We start from the raw sequence: 19,973 nt of genomic DNA, 5'->3' as shown, positions 1-19,973 counted from the left end.
ACATGCATCTCTGGAGAATACTATTACCGCTGTTTCAACTTGTTGTTCGGCCATCGTGAAAGAACGAATGACTTATTCTGCGAGGATTTATAAAAGCAGCTGGAATCCCTTAAATTGCATTACTGCCACGTACAGTATGTATTTCTGCTGAGTGTCATTCTATTGGATAAAAAAAGTTAGGAAACGCCCCTATACGATCCGCCCCTATACGATCCGCCTCCTTGCTGCGGTCTGCAGCCAGACCCATCTGCATTCAGCTGATCCTTTGCCACTCCAGTTTATCATTGTAACTCAATCTTGAAAATAACTCGGTTAACGATGTCATCATCACTATCACTGAAGTGAGCCATCATGAACGAACTTATGCTAATTATAAATCTCGATCATAAATCTCTATCGATTAGATTTATGATTCGAAAATAATAAAAGTAGGGTAGACATGTGGATATTATCCGGCTGAACAAAACGTGCATTTATCTAACAGGTTCGTTTTCCACAGACTTTATTTCCAGCTATTTTCCAAAATCCTATGGAGAAATCCCATTGCTTTCTGTCGAGGGAATCCGAGCGCAGTTTACTTCCGGGTTTTAGGATGCGTCACTGCACCACTTGCATAGACCTCACAGCGGGCGGAACTTGTCATAAAGTCCGCCCATTTAGAGGGAAGATATGATTGGTCAATTGTACTGTCATTTGACATTACTCTCTCGTTGAGTTACTATAGCTGGCCCTCTGTGAATGTAGAGAGGGACCAACAAGCTCTCCCGTCTTCACATAACTCTCAGAGACGGCATTTAACCCTTCACATTCCAACAAACTGAACAGGCAGATTCGAAGGATTTATTTCTTTGGGAATATTATTTTAAATACAATTAAATCAAGTTCTTTTGGTAAAACTAATGAAAAATGTAACAACAACAAAATATTTTTAAAAATATTTTTTAAAAAACGTTTTTTTTTTTTTATGTTTTCAAATATTATTTTTTAGAATATCTTAGGCCCTGATGGCTCGCCACTGGTACACTGGAAACAATGCAGCTCCAAACACAAGTTAAACAATAATGAAAACAAGCTGTTTCCACTTGAAATGAGTCCAAAAACCTGCCAATAGCACAAGTGGAAATGAGCTTGGTAAGAGTTCTTGAAGAAGGGACGTTTAGATAAATTTGATCTTGTGATTATCAGGAGAACTCATTCTGAACTATATTTCACCAGAATCAGGAAATGTTGTTACAAAATAAGCCACAAATGCTCAAAGTGTTTCTGATGTTATTTGGTGATTTTCTAATAAATACATATCTTTCATCTGAGATACAACTCAAAATAAGCTAATTTGACTTAACAAGATGATGCATTGTCTAAAAACAAGACCTGATATCTCACTGCAGTGTGACTTCTGAAGTGATTGTGTCTCAGATCAGGAGGAGAGACGTATTCTGACTGGATATCAGACACAGATACTGGGCAGGATTTAGAGTTGTCGTGTAGTAACGTGTGTTGTTTGCATTGTATTGTTCTCTTGTATCCTTTCGCCTCTATCTACTCGTCTTTCATCCTTTCTTTATAACTAATACTGTTGATGTGTTGAGATTTTAAAAAGGTGTCTATTATCATCAGGACAACAGCTGGAGATCAGCAATGTTTGCTAAAGCTGCTCCATTTACTGTCTTTAGTGACAGTCGATGACACTATGAACAAACTAACTAAACCTGCATGTCTCTCTGCTGAGTCAGCATTATCTCCGGCTGCAGCGTTTAACATTCATTCATGTTCTTCTTAAATTAAACAATATAAAAGCACTCGTAGGCGGTGGTGAAATGTACTGAAAGGTCCCATGTCATGCTTTTCTGGTTCTCACCCGTCCCCTTGTGTTATGAAGGTTTTTCTGAACGGTCTGCAGAGTCAAAACCCTCAAAGTGCACCCTGTAGCGAGTACAACTCTAACACAGAGAAGATCTGTCTGTGCTGCCCCAGAACTCCTCGTTGGACATTTCTCATGTTCCATTGTTTGCTTCTTGGGTATAGTGACGTAACGTCCGCTGAGCCGTTACTTACTTACTTACGTTAGCCGGACTTCCTCACACTCGGCGGGACGTTGCGGGACGTTGCGGGGCTCTGGCACTGGTGTGGGGTCGGCGAGACACCGCGGAGCTCAGCCTGGGCACACACACAAACTCCCAGCCAGGCTGCGGGTGTGTGTGTGTTCGGGCTGGGTTTCGCTGTGTCGCAGACGGCCACTGGGCTCACAGGGAGGGGGGGGGGGGGATTCCAACAAGCCGTTTAGGACGGAGTGAATACAGAGATGCTGTTTGAGAAACCAATAAATTTATTTTAGTATAACTCAACAATGGAATTATGATCAGTCGAAATGGCCGTGACATGGGACCTTTAAATAAAATAAGGTGCTACTTGTACTTTAGTGTTTTCACAATATGCTACTTTATGCTTTTATTCCACCACATTTATTTTACATATTTAGTTACGAGGCAGGTTTTAGGCAATAATGCAAAAATATAAATACTGTTCAGCTGCCCAGTAGAACATAAAGGCCTTCAAAATAAACCCCACCTTTTACCAAGTGATGAACACGTTAATGCACCAATAATTAGATTATTATTATTTAAGCGTCTTTGGGTTCAAGAAAAGCGCTATAGAAATATAAAATGTATTATTATTATTATTTATTATTATAATAATTAGAATGCAATCATTTAAAATGTGCCATTCTGCATATTGACATGGCTTGGACTCGTTAGTGAGGAGGTGCACCACTAACAACATGGAGATATCTTCCCCTCCCCAAAGTCCGGATGCTTTTGCGGCTTCTGGCTGAAATCAGCAGCATTTCCTTATTGATAAATCCCTTTTATAGAGCACAGTTTAAATAGGTCGTGCCCTGCAGACAGAGACCAGAAGCTTCTGCACTGAGATGGATCTGACTTTGTGATTTCTGACCGCGATACAAATGTAATTTATTATTATTAAATATTAGAGAAAATTCCACTTTTATTCTTGGATAGTTTTCTCAGATTATTACCCAACTGTCCCAGCTCCATACAATCCTAATAAAACATTATTTCTTACCTTCCTACGCAGTCATACTTCCGACTCGCATTGAAGTTGCTCCACTAGGATAGAGATCTTGCAAAATCTGAACAAAGACGTTTGACATTGATGCGTCTCCGCCCTTAGCCCAAGAAGAAAAAGAAGCCGAAGCCTCAGCCCGAGGCGGTGGAGCCGGGTCGACCCGTGGCGCCGGAGGAGGACGAGAAGAAGGAGGAGCTTAACGGTTTCCACGGTAACGGCTCGGTGCTGGACGGGGAGTCTCTGGACTCTCTGAGCGAGCAGCTGGACTCCGCCTCTCTGGACGCAGCCGAGCTGGACTCTGAGCCCGCCGCGGCAGAAACACCCGGTAAGAACACACACACACACACACACACACACACACACACACACACACACACACACACACACACACACACACACACACACACATAGAGCCCTCCTTTGATTTTAGCACGTGCTTTTGGGGACACTATGGGTCTAGATCAGGGGTGTCAAACTCAAAACTTCATTTTGTGTGGCCCGCAAGAACTCTGAAAGAATCATAATAAGTCCCTCTGCTGCATCTGGTGCTGTGATAATGTAACAACCAAATACAGACGTCTGCACTAAGCACGCAGCAGCTGCAGTTTGTACGAACAGCCAATTGTCGACTGGTCCAACAAATCAGGAGTTACTGTCGTCCCAACGCGACGTAACAAAGACATGTTTAACTTTCTCAAAGGCAGCTGAAAGAAACTAGTTCTGCCTAAACCTTACTTTGTAGATTTAGGTTATTAATGCAAAATATAAAAACATTATCTGATATTATAATAAGCCCTTATTATCGCTTTACCGCACCGTTGTGACGAAAAGGGAGCTGAGCCAGAAGGCAAAGCTCTCTGTCTACCGGGCCATTTTCGTTCCTACCCTCACCTATGGTCATGAAGGATAGGTCATGACCGAAAGAACGAGATCGCGGATACAAGCGGCCGAGATGGGTTTTCTCCGCAGGGTGGCTGGTGTCTCCCTTAGGGATAAGGTGAGAAGTTCAGTCATCCAGGAGGGACTCGGAGTTGAACCGCTCCTCCTTCGCGTCGAAAGGAGCCAGTTGAGGTGGTTCGGGCACCTAGTTAGGATGCCACCTGGGCGCCTCCCTAGGGAGGTGTTCCAGGCACGTCCAGCTGGGAAGAGACCAAGGGGTAGACATAGGACCAGGTGGAGGGATTATATCTCTTCGCTGGCCTGGGAGCGCCTTGGGATCCCCCAGTCAGAGCTGGTTGATGTCGCCAGGGAAAAGAAAGTTTGGGGCTCTCTGCTGGAACTACTACCCGAGACCCGACCACGGATAAGCGGGAGAAGATGGATAATAAGCCCAGTATTAAATAAAGGCCTTCAAATAAACCCCAGCTTTACCAAGTGATGAACACATTAATGCACCAATAATTAGAATGCTAATCCGGCCCGCGATTTCATTTGATGCGGCCCCGCAAGAGCTCTGAACGGATACAATATGTTTATTATACGGTTACATGTCGCTTTACAGCCCATAAACTACATGTCCCACAATGCATCTCATTTTGTAACACTGAAGAGAATTCTGCTTTCAGACGTAGTTAATTATGAGGTTGTTACCCTATCTTATAATAATCCAACGCAGAGGCAATAATGTAATATATTATTTGATATATATTATATATGTATATTTATATAGTCTTTAAAAAAAATCAAAGTAACCCGTCTCCTCCCAGGTGCAGAAGCAGAGATTGTGTGCAGTGCTCCGCCCCCCCCCTCACAGCAGGGCGGCAGGAATCTCCACCAGCCCCCCCGAGGAAACAAGAACCGGCACCGGACCGGATCCGGCTCTCACCCCCCCGCCTCCTCCTTCCCCCCCCCACAGCGAGGAGCAGGGGGCGGGAGTCAGGAAGATGGGTGAGACATTAATGCAAAATATAAAAACATTATCATATATTATAAGTTAAGCTGCCAAGTAGTAAATAACATTTCCTAGTTATGGCTTTCTTGCCAGCTATCAACATTTACAACATATCTATCCAACCCAGACAGAGCACCATGTAGTCCGTAGGAACCTCATCTCTCAGTATCTCTTTTGCAAAACCTTGTTTACCGATTCCCAAAACTTAAGTACTTTTTGGCAGTGGTCGCTCCTCTTTAAGTGATGTTCAATGTCCGCCCTCAGCTCCGAACATCGACCGCTCCATGAAGGATCTGCAGAGATGCACCGCCTCGCTGACCCGCTACAAGGTAGTGGTGAAGGAGGAGATGGACTCCTCCATAAAGACCATGAAGACCACCTTCGCTGAGCTCCAGAGCTGGTGAGGGGTTTTAACTTTAACTCCTGTTGTGGCACTCTGAGCCTTCGAGTGCTCCTCGTATGGTCCAACATTTAGTCAATCCTGAAATTAAACGCAGAGCTCAATCCCAGGTCAAATTTAAGGGTCTTTCACATCCTGTCTTCAGTGATTGTAATGTTCTGATAAGTGTCCTAAAGACTTTCGGCGTTAGGACACTTCGAGCTTTAGGACTCTTTGTGCTCTCAGGCTTTAGGACCAGGGTTCGAGTTATAATCTGAGCTTTATGGGGTCTTTAAAACTAACGTGTGTGCACGTGCGCAAGCACACACACTGCAGCAGCCCTCTACTTGCTACAAACTTAAATATGAAAAGGTTCAACTAAGCACACACACATCATCTCGGCTCGCGCAGCACGCTCACAGGCATAGATTGGAGGTGCAGCGCAGGCATATTGTCATTCAAGAGATGCGTAGTTCTTTTGGAAAACATGTTTTTCTTTTAGCCAATTTACCTCGTTAACGTAAATAATACTCATTACATTGACACATGCCTTATTTGTGATTAAAATAATGGTTGTTGGTAATGTAGTAGCGACCCCCACAGATGTATGATGTCACTGCTTTCATGGGAGCTCAGACCCTCCTTATGAGAGCTCAGCTCCCACATAACTCCAACCCTGATTAGGACACGTTGGTCCCTGTAAGCGGCAGCTTTTACATCAGAGGTTTGACTCATAGTTGCTGCTGAGGTTCGAGGTCCGGTTTCTACCAGGCTAATGGTGCTAGCTGCTAGCTGGCTCGCTGTTCTTCCCACATGCCCCACCCCGGAGGCCAGACTCTGGCCCCCCCGCACCAACCTGTGAACCTTCGGGGACAGAGCCTTCAGTATGGCAGCCCCCCTCCGCTCTCCCTGCGGAGATCCACAACATCCCCACACTTGACGCCTTCAAAAGGGCCCTCAAGTCCCATCTGTCTGCCAAGGACTTTGGCCCTTAATCTATTTGTTGTTTTGTCTGTCTAACTGTTCGTCTGACTGCCTTTTGTTTTGTTATGCTTGTTTATACTCCTGTTCTTCCTTGTAAAGCGATCAATATAGATGTTTTTATTTTAAAGTAAATTCAGATGGAACATAGTAAAAACATGTAAATTCTAATGTCCACCTAAAAAAAAAACTTTACTTATAGTGAAAACCACCCTTGCATGATGGGTTAGTAGACTAAAAGCTTTAGGAATCCAAACTATAACATATAAGTACCCTGTATCAAGATTGATGCAAAACAAGTGAAATTTGACCTTTTTAGAGAGATTTAGAAAAATAAAGTCCAAGCGGACTCACCTCTGGGTAATTTGGGAACCATCGGTTCCATTTGAACTTTTTCACTGTAAAAATCATTTTATTACTTTGAATTATCACTATAGGTATTCATTCCATCCAAATACAACTGTTGTGGGAAAAAAAAACATAAAACATAAAAAAAACAAAACATCTGTTATCCTCTGAATTAGCCCCGAGCGAAAGATGCTAACCTATTAGCGCACCGAAAATCACTCCTCGCTCCCTTATTACTTATCCTAGCTGCACATCCAACACATTGTTTATGATCGCAAGGGGACACAGAATCTAACGGTGCCCACCTCAACACTGAAAGATGCAAACTCGCGACGTTATCAAAAAAAACGTACATCAAAACAAGTGGTACTAACATGCGCTAGGCTAACAATGACTTGCCTTCCTCGTTGTCTGGTCTAAACTGGTCTTCAATGGCATTAAAACAATAAAAACAATGATGTAGTTAATCCATAGATTAATATCCAATGGGGCTGTGTCCCCTTTGAAATGTTCTGATAATCTATAAGCAATACAACTGCAATTCCGTTATCTGCTGTCCGCTCTGTGCTCCGTGCGCTCTGGGTCCTGCTGCAATACCTGCTTCCTTAAGTAGTAAACAATAAATGAAGTGGGCTGCGTAATGTTGGCACGCTGGCTGGCATTCTTTATAATTTGCGCAGGACCATATCTCTGGAACCCATTGGTCGATTCGTGTGATTTACACCTTTTTCTTAACCATCAGAACCAATAGAATCGATGGGCAGTTCCCAAATCTACGTAAACATTACCATAGCGGACGTAATAGAGAAGCAAACGAAGCATAGCTGAAAGTGCAAGCCTGGACGGCAAAACTTTATACCGAGTATATTCCCATAAATATGATGATTGATTATCAGTAAAAAATTATACGTGACACAAAGACATTGGATTAACCTTGAGATGCGTTTTTATTCCGTTGAACACAACTTTTGATCACAAATCAAAAAAGGTAAGACGTAATTATTGTAATATTTTTGGAACCGGATGTTGTTTACTTTCTCTTTTCTGGCTGATAGCTCCAGGAATTCGAGGTCGTACAGTGATGACATTACATGTGTGGAATCTGTGGAGTCTCAGCTTTAAATCGTATATCTTGTTTGTGCAGTTAAGATAGTAATAAGGGCATTTCTACCGTGTGTTCTGTGTAAAAAAGCGTTAGCATTAGTTAGCATTTTTTCGCTCAATGCTAATTAAAAGGCTTGGTATTACTCTTGTGTTTTTTTTAGCTAACAATTGTTCTTATTGTCAGTTAGCGGAGTTTCTTACCTTTAAAAGGGTATGAAACATTAATAGTTTCATACATATTAAGAAGCCCTGAGACATGTGAGAGAGAAAAAACTGTGGGAGGGGTCCACTGGGGGGACCTTCGGGCTTGTGACGTCCTTCCACCGAGTTTCATCCTCAGCAGGCTGCTAGTTCTTCTGTATTGAACATGAGAGCTGAACAAAATGACCTCCTGTGGGAGCAACAATACAGAAAGTCCAGTAAATGATTGCATCACGGAGAAGCTAAGAGTTTCTGTCCTGTATCAGGAAGCTAAAAGATATCTCAAGGCTAAAGGGAAGAGATCATCAGCTTTCTTTTAAATCTAGCCAGCTGACTACCCTGATATCTGAAGGTAGTGAGAGCTGTGGGGCGTTGTTCACAAAAGAAGCATCCTTGATTGTCTTTAATCTGTTTCTGAGAACTTTAAATAAAAACCAGCTGCAAATAATCTGCTGTTATCTTGAAGGCGATAAGACACGTCTCTACCTCCCAGCTCTTTAAGGGCTTTGTGTTTGAAGATGTACTTTCTGAATGAATCTGAAGTTGAATCTGAAAGTTCGGGAGTGGCGCAGTGGACTAGTGCGTTAGTGTTGGGATCAGGGGGGCACAGGTTCAAACCCCACTGCAGTCAGCATGTCGTTGTGTCCCTGAAGACACTTGCTCCTGTGGGGATTGCCCAGAGTATTGACAGGGTGTCCGCGAGGTCTTAAAAGTAAGTAAAAGTTGATAGCCTTAATTTTCGCTAAATTGATTTATTAAAAAGTATTAAACGGCATTTTCCAAGGTATTAAGAAGGTCCACAGCAACGACAACATGTATCACCCTTTAATTTACTGAAACAACATGTCGGGGAAACCCCCTCAAGGTGGCCCCATGCATAGCGGGCCAAACAATGCTGCTTCTTATTTTAAGTTTCGTTGCCTTGCTCCGCTCTGTGGGGGGAGGGGGGGGGGTTTATCTGCTGGTGGACTACCTGAGAGATATACAGCAGGAGAACACGCCGTCCACCGCGGAAAAGACACGGCAATGAATCGAATGCGTGTGAACGGAAGACTTTTTTGCGTTTGCGTATGCGTTTTACTGTCAGCGTCCTCGTGGGGCCGGGGTCTAAGCCAAACTATATCCGGTCACAGAGATCTGCTATTTTAAAGTAAGGTCAACACATATCGACCCTAAATATAGTCTATATTAAGAACGAGAAAAGTCTTAACATATATATCGTTTTTTGTAAACATATGACAAATGTGTGAGGGTGATGACGTCAGAGCATCGTCCTATGTGCCGGGCTTAGCCCCGGACAGCCCCAGCCCAATGTAACCCCTGGGTATTTGTGAGGGAGCTCCTATATGGCATTACCCCGCTGAAGCTCACCAAAGTTTAATATATTTCATAGTTCAAAGTTTTGTCAATTGTTTTGTTTATTGGTCAAATACTGGTTTCTAATGGTTTCTGAGGAGTTCTACTGGAATGAAAGAGCACAGAGTACAGAAGCAACAACGCAGCATCCTGCATTAAAGCTGACCTTCACAGAGAGGTTGAAGTTCATGTGGAGAGGAGGCTTCAGTAGTCTGTCTGCACTCTGTTTAGTTGTGCTATCTTACAATCAATATAGTAAATGTGAGTGTCGCCAATGTAACCAGTTAGAACTCGAAGTTGCGATGAGGTCTTAAAATGTATGGAAAGGGTCTTAAAAAAGGTCTTAAAAGGTATTAAATTTGACTTCAGGATTCCTGCATATACCCTGATTGAGTATTTAAGCAGTGCATGACATTAAGGATTTTGGGAGATGGCCCTGTGGGCCATCTAAGCTAATTTACAGATGGCCCTGAGCCCAATAGAGATTGCCCTGAAAAATGCTCGCGGATGAAATGACGCACGAAGGGTTTGGGGGGCCTCCCCCTATAGAACATTTAGATTTTTGCAGGTCTTAGATGCTGTCTGGTGCATTCTCTAGACTGAATTATAAGATGAACCACCACAATATTATATTGTTCAATTTTATTCTTCATTTCACTTGTTTGTTTGTTCTTGTTTGTGTTTGCTCGCTTGCATGACCTGCATAGCTATAAGAAATACTTAAGTTGTTGGTCAAGACACTTTCCATCTGATGAAGGCAAATGGCTTCCCAGATGTAAAAAAGTAGAAAACATTGCATTCAGTTATAACTGCCAAAACAAACATTATTTACACTATTAAAAATGTTTGTAATGTTATCTACTGTAAGTTGGTCGAACGAATGCCTCCTCATCCGGAAGCTGACCGAGCAGACCCGAGCAGCAGTCGAGAGGAGCCAAGCGCATCCGCGAAGCACACAAAATGGGGACGTCAGAGTTCCCGTTAGCTGGCAAATCTAAATCTCTTCGGTCAAAATTATTTCCCTTTAGCGCAATACCGCTTCAGTTGCGCCACTTATGTGACAGACAAGAAGAGTATGTAACAGACAAGAATAGTCAACTCTAATGTCTAACACTTAATGTGGAGAAAGAGATGTCCTGTATGGGTTGATTGTGCGTTGATCTGTTGGTAATGCCTCAGGGTTCCGGTGGGCATGTAAACAAATGCATAATGCTGCGCTATACTTTGCGGCCTCACCCGGTTGCATAGCGACACTTATTATTTAGGTGTCTTTTAATAAGCAGGTAGTCATATCATTAGCTAGAACTAGCTGGATCTGATCGATAGGGAACATAAACGCGAGTGAAGTCTAATCTGACGGGAGAGAGAGATCAGCTGCTGCTGACGAGTTGATACGCAGCTCTGCATAATCACCTGCAGCGGTGAGCGGAACAAAACACACACTTCAGGTTAGAATATCACACGTAGCTATTTTAATTACCTCTCAAACTACCTAAACTAGTTATAGATATGTTTAGTTTTACTGTCGGGTCACTCATTACTGGATCCGCGAGCTGCATAATAGATTGCCCGGTCGGGCAACCAGCAGATGAGGCTCCATTGCCCGAGCTAAATACTAGATGGCCCCGGGCCATCGGGCAGTCCTTAATGTCGAGCCCTGATTTAAGTCGCTTTGGATAAAAGCGTCTAACATGTAATGAAGGTGACTAAGATACTGAGCATGTTGTAAGGCGAAGTGTAACTCAACCCTGGAGGGTGTTTCCACCACAACAAGCTTTTGAGGAACTCTGAAATGTAATTAAGTTCCTGTATCCGAGTCCACCGTGAAAAAAGTACCGTTTCATCGATTGAGACTTGCTGGACTATTATTACGATGCGATCATTTATCTATTGTCAGATCAAGTCTGAAATGTTTCAGGCATCACGGCAGGTCCATTTGCAGACTTCAAACAAGCACACATATGACAAGGAAACAGACATGTAACATCTTAACAACACCATCAGTGCAAAAACAACGTGTTTAAGACCCTACATTACATCTGGGATTTAGCTCAATATCTAATTTGAGGGTTGACAGGTGCACCAAGGAGAGCTTCAGTCTGACTTTATTATTTATTAAAAACGACCCTGTATCTCTGATTTGATGGAAACACTTCATATTCACTGTTCAGGACAGACCGACAGTCTTTGAGCAGATTTGACCTGAAGGCTGTAGACAAAGAGTAGACAATATTAATAAGACTTCTTGAATTTCACTTGGAATTTTTCTCCCAGTGAACTTGGCATGGGACTTATTGTTACCCTCTCAAAAAAACATTTGGGACACTTCAGTCTTTAGGACACTTCAGTCTTTAGGACACTTTGTGCTTTAGGACACTTTGTGCTTTAGGACATTTGAGTCTTTAGGACACTTCGGGCTTTAGGACACTTCGGGCTTTAGGACACTTCAGTCTTAGGACACTTCAGTCTTAGGACACTTCAAGGTTTAGGACACTTCAAGGTTTAGGACACTTCAAGGTTTAGGACACTTCGGGATTTAGGACACTTCGGGATTTAGGACACTTCAGTCTTTAGGACACTTCAGTCTTTAGGACACTTCGGGCTTTAGGACACTTCAGGCTTTAGGACACTTCGGGCTTTAGGACACTTCAGTCTTTAGGACACTTCAGTCTTTAGGACACTTCAGTCTTTAGGACACTTCAGTCTTTAGGACACTTTGGGCTTTAGGACACTTTGGGCTTTACGACACTTCAGTCTTTAAGACACTTCAGTCTTTAAGACACTTCAGTCTTTAGGACACTTCAGTCTTTAGGACACTTCAGTCTTTAGGACACTTCAGTCTTTAGGAGAGTCTTTAGGACACTTCAGTCTTTAGGACACTTCAGGTTTTAGGAAACTTCAGTCTTTAAGACACTTTGTGCTTTAGGACACTTTGTGCTTTAGGACATTTGAGTCTTTAGGACACTTCGGGCTTTAGGACACTTCGGGCTTTAGGACACTTCAGTCTTAGGACACTTCAGTCTTAGGACACTTCAAGGTTTAGGACACTTCAAGGTTTAGGACACTTCAAGGTTTAGGACACTTCGGGATTTAGGACACTTGAGTCTTTAGGACACTTCAGTCTTTAGGACACTTCAGTCTTTAGGACACTTCGGGCTTTAGGACACTTCAGTCTTTAGGACACTTCAGGCTTTAGGACACTTCAGTCTTTAGGACACTTCAGTCTTTAGGACACTTTGGGCTTTAGGACACTTTGGGCTTTAGGACACTTTGGGCTTTAAGACACTTCAGTCTTTACGACACTTCAGTCTTTAAGACACTTCAGTCTTTAAGACACTTCAGTCTTTAGGACACTTCAGTCTTTAGGACACTTCAGTCTTTAGGACACTTCAGTCTTTAGGAGAGTCTTTAGGACACTTCAGTCTTTAGGACACTTCAGGTTTTAGGAAACTTCAGTCTTTAAGACACTTCAGTCTTTAGGACACTTCAGTCTTTAGGACACTTCAGTCTTTAGGACACTTCAGTCTTTAGGACACTTCAGTCTTTAGGACACTTTGTGCTTTAGGACACTTTGTGCTTTAGGACACTTTGTGCTTTAGGACACTTTGTGCTTTAGGACATTTGAGTCTTTAGGACACTTTGGGATTTAGGACACTTTAGTCTTTAGGACACTTTAGTCTTTACGACACTTCAGTCTTTACGACACTTCAGTCTTTAGGACACTTTAGTCTTTACGACACTTCAGTCTTTACGACACTTCAGTCTTTACGACGCTTTAGGACACTTCAGTCTTTAGGACACTTCAGTCTTTAGGACACTTCAGTCTTTAGGACACTTCAGTCTTTAGGACACTTTGTGCTTTAGGACACTTTGTGCTTTAGGACACTTTGTGCTTTAGGACATTTGAGTCTTTAGGACACTTTGGGATTTAGGACACTTTAGTCTTTAGGACACTTTAGTCTTTACGACACTTCAGTCTTTACAACACTTCAGTCTTTAGGACACTTTAGTCTTTACGACACTTCAGTCTTTACGACACTTCAGTCTTTACGACACTTCAGGCTTTAGGACACTTCATTCATTCAAATCCAAACGATACCCAGGTCTAGTTATTTCAGGATAGATGCAGATATTACATGTTACAACTACTGCTGTATTTCTCTGTCGCCCATGGGTGTCACTTCATCATTTCTGCTGAACCATCAACGTGTCGGAGTTCATTTTCCCCACCTTTGTCCTGCATGACGCTGAACAAACTGTTCACTACAGCGCAGTGTCAACTATCATAACCATTATTATTATTACCACCTAATGAAATACTCTCTCTGTTCTGTGTCCTTTCATGCAGGAAGTGCATGTAACTAATACTTTAAAGGTAGTGAAGTCCATCTACCTTAGCTTGTTATAGGATTTAATTTAATATGGAACACTCACGCTCCTATTGGCTCGTGCGGTTAAGGGGCGGGACATCTCTAAGCGGTGGACCAATCACAGCAGAGACGGTGTGTTTCCTGTTGATGTGATATCCATTCAGCTCCACACACGACGTCAAACAAAGATAACACACTGATTATGATGTTAGTGTTTGAACTGTGGCGGAGACTCACATTGTTGTCAAAGCTAATCTAATAATCCTTTGTTTTTAAAATAAACTCCGAGGTGATCCTTTTCCAGCAGGAGACTAAAGTGTACGGAAAACACTGAGTAAATACTTCTAAAATCCACAATCTGCGCAATGCTTTTGGATAAATAGATGAACAGCAGTATCAGCTCTGAGCATCCGTGTAATCATGAATCAGTCAGAGATAATATTTAATGAATGATGCAAAGTTTGTCGTGGGAGTCGCCTCTTATGCCAGCAGCTGTCAAACATGCACCGTAGTAACCCTCACAACATATCACTCAAGGAACTACACAACTAAAACCTCTTTGCATCTAAAGTCCTTTTTAATCTGAAGTAAAGCCAACTCTGCAGCCAGATAACTCAATATCATAAATGAATATAGATTAATCTACTTTAAAGAGTCCTCTGCTGCTGATGTTCAAGGTGTTATCAGTATGTAGTGTCTCTACTTTAAAGAGCCCTCTCCAGCTGATGTTCAGGTGTATATCAGTATGTAGTGTCTCTACTTTAAAGAGTCCTCTCCTGCTGATGTTCAGGTGTACATCAGGATGTAGTGTCTCTACTTTAAAGAGTCCTCTCCTGCTCAGGTGTATATCCGTATGTAGTGTCTCTACTTTAAAGAGTCCTCTCCTGCTCAGGTGTATATCCGTATGTAGTGTCTCTTCTTTAAAGAGTCCTCTCCTGCTGATGTTCAGGTGTATATCAGTATGTAGTGTCTCTACTTTAAAGAGTCCTCTCCTGCTCAGGTGTGTATCAGTATGTAGTGTCTCTACCTTTAAAGAGTCCTCTCCGCTGATGTTCAGTTGTATATCAGTATGTAGTGTCTCTACTTTAAAGAGTCCTCTCCTGCTGATGTTTCAGGTGTATATCAGTATGTAGTGTCTCTACTTTAAAGAGTCCTCTCCTGCTGATGTTCAGGTGTATATCAGTATGTAGTGTCTCTACTTTAAAAGAGTTCCTCTCTTCCTGCTGATGTTCAGGTGTATAGTCAGATGTAGTGGTCTCTACTTTAAAGAGGTTCCCTCTCCTCCGTCTGATGTTCAGGTGTATATCATTATGTAGTGTCCTCTACTTTAAAGAGTCCTGCTCCTGCTGATGTTCAGGTGCATATCAGTATGTAGTAGTCTCTACTTTAAAGAGTCCTCTCCTGCTTGATGTTCAGGTTTTCTGTACATCAGTAATGTAGTTTCTCTACTTTAAAGAGTCCTCTCCTGCTCAGGTGTATATCCGTATGTAGTGTCCTCTACTTTAAAGAGCCTCTCCTGCTCAGGGTATATCCGTATGTAGTGTCTCTTACTTTAAGAGTCCTCTCCTGCTGATTTTTGTTCAGGTTGCATTATTCATTATGTAGTGTCTCTACTTTAAAGAGTCCTCTCCTGCTGCTGTTCAGGTGTATATCAGTTATGTAGTGATCTCATCCTTTAAAGAGTCCTCTCTGCTGATGTTCAGGTGTATATCAGTATGTAGTGTCTCTACTTTAAGAGTCCTCTCCTGCTGATGTTCGGTGTATATCAGTATGTAGTGTCTCTACTTTTAAAGAGTCCTCTCCTGCTGATGTTCAGGGTGTATATCAGTATGTAGTGTCTCTACTTTAAGAGTCCTCTCCTGCTGATGTTCAGGGTGTATATCAGTATGTAGTGTCTCTACTTTAAAGAGTCCTCTCCTGCTGATGTTCAGGTGTATATCAGTATGTAGTGTCTCTACTTTAAAGAGTCCCTCTCCTGCTGATGTTCAGGTGTATATCAGTGTGTAGTGTCTCTACTTTTAAAGAGTCCTCTCCTGCTGATGTTCAGGTGTATATCAGTATGTAGTGTTTCTACTTTAAAGAGTCCTCTCCTGCTGATGTTCAGGTGTATATCAGTATGTAGTGTCTCTACTTTAAAGAGTCCTCTCCTGCTGATGTTCAGGTGTATATCAGTATGTAGTGTCTCTACTTTAAAGAGTCCTCTCCTGCCCTCAGGTGTGTATCAGTATGCTAGTGTCTCTACTTTAAAGAGTCCTGTCTCCCTGCTGAGTCAGTGTCGATATCAGTAGTGTCTCTACTTAAAGAGTCCTCTCCTGCTGATGTTCAGGTGTATATCAGTATGTAGTGTCTCTACTTTAAAGAGTCCTCTCCTGCTGATGTTCAGGTGTATATCAGTATGTAGTTGTCTCTACTTTAAAGAGTCCTCTCCTGCTGATGTTCAGGTGCATATCAGTATGTAGTGTCTCTACTTTAAGAGTCCTCTCCTGCTGATGTTCAGGTGCATATCAGTATGTAGTGTCTCTACTTTAAAGAGTCCTCTCCTGCTGATGTTCAGGGTGTATATCAGTATGTAGTGTCTCTACTTTAAAGAGTCCTCTCCTGCTGATGTTCAGGTGTATATCAGTGTGTAGTGTCTCTACTTTAAAGAGTCCTCTCCTGCTGATGTTCGGGTGTATATCAGTGTGTAGTGTCTCTACTTTAAAGAGTCCTCTCCTGCTGATGTTCAGGTGTATATCAGTATGTAGTGTCTCTACTTTAAAGAGTCCTCTCCTGCTGATGTTCAGGTGTATATCAGTATGTAGTGTCTCTACTTTAAAGAGTCCTCTCCTGCTGATGTTCAGGTGTATATCAGTATGTAGTGTTCTACTTTAAAGAGTCCTCTCCTGCTGATGTTCAGGTGTATATCAGTATGTAGTGTCTCTACTTTAAAGAGTCCTCTCCTGCTGATGTTCAGGTTGTATATCAGTATGTAGTGTCTCTACTTTAAAGAGTCCTCTCCTGCTGATGTTCAGGTGTATATCAGTATGTAGTGTCTCTACTTTAAAGAGTCCTCTCCTGCTGATGTTCAGGTGTATATCAGTATGTAGTGTCTCTACTTTAAAAGAGTCCTCTCCTGCTGATGTTCAGGTGTATATCAGTATGTAGTGTCTCTACTTTAAAGAGTCCTCTCCTGCTGATGTTCAGGTGCATATCAGTATGTAGTGTCTCTACTTTAAAGAGTCCTCTCCTGCTGATGTTCAGGTGTATATCAGTATGTAGTGTCTCTACTTTAAAGAGTCCTCTCCTGCTGATGTTCAGGTGTATATCAGTATGTAGTGTCTCTACTTTAAAGAGTCCTCTCCTGCTGATGTTCAGGTGTATATCAGTATGTAGTGTCTCTACTTTAAAGAGTCCTCTCCTGCTGATGTTCAGGTGTATATCAGTATGTAGTGTCTCTACTTTAAAGAGTCCTCTCTGCTGATGTTCAGGTGTATATCAGTATGTAGTGTCTCTACTTTAAAGAGTCCTCTCCTGCTGATGTTCGGTGTATATCAGTATGTAGTGTCTCTACTTTAAAGAGTCCTCTCCTGCTGATTGTTCAGGTGTATATCAGTATGTAGTGATCTCTACTTTAAAGAGTCCTCTCCTGCTGATGTTCAGGTGTATATCAGTATGTAGTGTCTCTACTTTAAAGAGTCCTCTCCTGCTGATGTTCAGGTGTATATCAGTATGTAGTATCTCTACTTTAAAGAGTCCTCTCCTGCTGATGTTCGGTGTATATCAGTATGTAGTGTCTCTACTTTAAAGAGTCCTCTCCTGCTGATGTTCAGGTGTATATCAGTATGTAGTGTCTCTACTTTAAAGAGTCCTCTCCTGCTGATGTTCAGGTGTATATCAGTATGTAGTGTCTCTACTTTAAAGAGTCCTCTCCTGCTGATGTTCAGGTGTATATCAGTATGTAGTGTCTCTACTTTAAAGAGTCCTCTCCTGCTGATGTTCAGGTGTATATCAGTATGTAGTGTCTCTACTTTAAAGAGTCCTCTCCTGCTGATGTTCAGGTGTATATCAGTATGTAGTGTCTCTACTTTAAAGAGTCCTCTCCTGCTGATGTTCAGGTGTATATCAGTATGTAGTGTCCTCTACCTTTAAAGAGTCCTCTCCTGCTGATGTTCAGGTGTGTATATCAGTATGTAGTGTCTCTACTTTAAAGAGTCCTCTCCTGCTGATGTTCAGGTGTATATCAGTATGTAGTGTCTCTACTTTAAAGAGTCCTCTCCTGCTGATGTTCAGGTGTATATCAGTATGTAGTGTTCTCTACTTTAAGAGTCCTCTCCTGCTGATGTTCAGGTGTATATCAGTATGTAGTGTCTCTACTTTAAAGAGTCCTCTCCTGCTGATGTTCAGGTGTATATCAGTATGTAGTGTCTCTACTTTAAAGAGTCCTCTCCTGCTGATGTTCAGGTGTATATCAGTATGTAGTGTCTCTACTTTAAAGAGTCCTCTCCTGCTGATGTTCAGGTGGTATATCAGTATGTAGTGTCTCTACTTTAAAGAGTCCTCTCCTGCTGATGTTCAGGTGTATATCAGTATGTAGTGTCTCTACTTTAAAGAGTCCTCTCCTGGCTGATGTTCAGGTGTATATCAGTATGTAGTGTCTCTACTTTAAAGAGTCCTCTCCTGCTGGTGTTCAGGTGTATATCAGTATGTAGTGTCTCTACTTTAAAGAGTCTCTCCTGCTGATGTTCAGGTGTATATCAGTATGTAGTGTCTCTACTTTAAAGAGTCCTCTCCTGCTGATGTTCAGGTGTATATCAGTATGTAGTGTCTCTACTTTAAAGAGTCCTCTCCTGCTGATGTTCAGTGTTATCAGTATGTAGTGTCTCTACTTTAAAGAGTCCTCTCCTGCTGATGTTCAGGTGGAGATCAGTATGTAGTGTCTCTACTTTAAAGAGTCCTCTCCTGCTGATGTTCAGGTGTATATCAGTATGTAGTGTCTCTACTTTAAAGAGTCCTCTCCTGCTGATGTTCAGGTGTATATCAGTATGTAGTGTCTCTACTTTAAAGAGTCCTCTCCTGCTGATGTTCAGGTGTATATCACGATGTTTTTTTTAGTTCCTGAATGTAATGTGGATCCTAAATGGACTACATGTATTTCGTTTTGACTTATCATATTTTATGGGTTTTAATGAAAGTACCTCTACATTATCTCCTCAATGTTCTCTGTATTTGGTCATGAAATGTGTAATATTTAAATCTATATATTGCCCAACCCTCGTGGCGAAGTGTGTTTACTTTCACACAAAACAGCAGCAAGTTGTTCAAATGTAGATGTTGGAAAAGGGATTGTTTTCTTTTTAATTCTTCAGCGGGAAAAAACGGAATAATACAAATATTTGTTTCCTGACTTTTTCACCTGTTTTATTTTTATAAAATATAAATATCTGAGTGTTGACTGATTCTAAAATAAGTGTTTGTTAATGTTTAATTTGGGAGTTGTTGTATTGAGCACTGAGGTTTTAGTCCAAGGTTGTTTGTGTGTTTGTTTATGTACGCAAATCCTCACATTTTAGAAACTGAAAAGAATGATTTTTATGAAAAAAGGACAACTTATGGTTCTTCAGAATCCACGGAATGAACCTTATTTCTTGCAGTTATTCAAATGAAAAATAACTCCTTCTCCTCTCTTTGTTCTTGTCTCTAGTTTGATGGACAGAGAAGTGACTCTACTGGGAGAAATGGACAAAGTGAAGGCAGAGGCCAGTAAGTACTGTTACATTTATTTAACAAGTGTGTAAACCAAACTACAGTTCCTGCTTACACACACACACACACACACACACACACACACACACACACACACACACACACACACACACACACACACACACACACACACACACACACACACACACACACACACACAGTGAGTATTCTTCAGGTATAATTATCACCTGACTGAGAGGAGAGTCTGACCTAAATCACCTCCTGAGAGGAAGCAGATGTCCCAGATTCAGACTGCCGTGGTGCCTTCAGGCTCCTCATATACCTCCAGCATCCCACCTAGTGTGTGTGTGTGTGTGTAACATGACAGAGCAGGACTGCATATTTGTACAAGTAGGCCATTCTCCCTGCTGTCCTCTGGCTGCAGTGTTGTGTGAATAGTGTCAGGTGTCGAGGTGCGCTCAATGCCGTCTTTGTGTCTTTGGCCGGGGAGTCGAGAGGAAAGAGGAGAAACTCGAGCATTTCTTCCACCTTTTTACAAAAGCAAGGCTACCTC

The 19,973-nt window shown here is 42.0% G+C and overlaps 1 protein-coding gene across 1 annotated transcript in view; it reads left to right on the top strand.

Annotated features, from left to right (window-relative positions):
• Positions 1–19,973, top strand: part of spats2 (spermatogenesis associated serine rich 2) — a 40,972-nt gene that overhangs the window by 12,520 nt on the left and 8,479 nt on the right. Inside the window, 5 exon segments of the mRNA XM_034236260.1 lie at positions 3,193–3,412; positions 4,794–4,930; positions 4,932–4,974; positions 5,243–5,378; positions 19,398–19,456. Of these exon segments, the coding sequence (XP_034092151.1) occupies positions 3,193–3,412; positions 4,794–4,930; positions 4,932–4,974; positions 5,243–5,378; positions 19,398–19,456 (595 nt within the window).

Source organism: Gymnodraco acuticeps, unplaced genomic scaffold (assembly GCF_902827175.1).
Source record: "Gymnodraco acuticeps unplaced genomic scaffold, fGymAcu1.1, whole genome shotgun sequence".
Taxonomy (NCBI): Eukaryota; Metazoa; Chordata; class Actinopteri; order Perciformes; family Bathydraconidae; genus Gymnodraco; species Gymnodraco acuticeps.
This window is presented reverse-complemented; position numbering and strand designations above follow the sequence as displayed.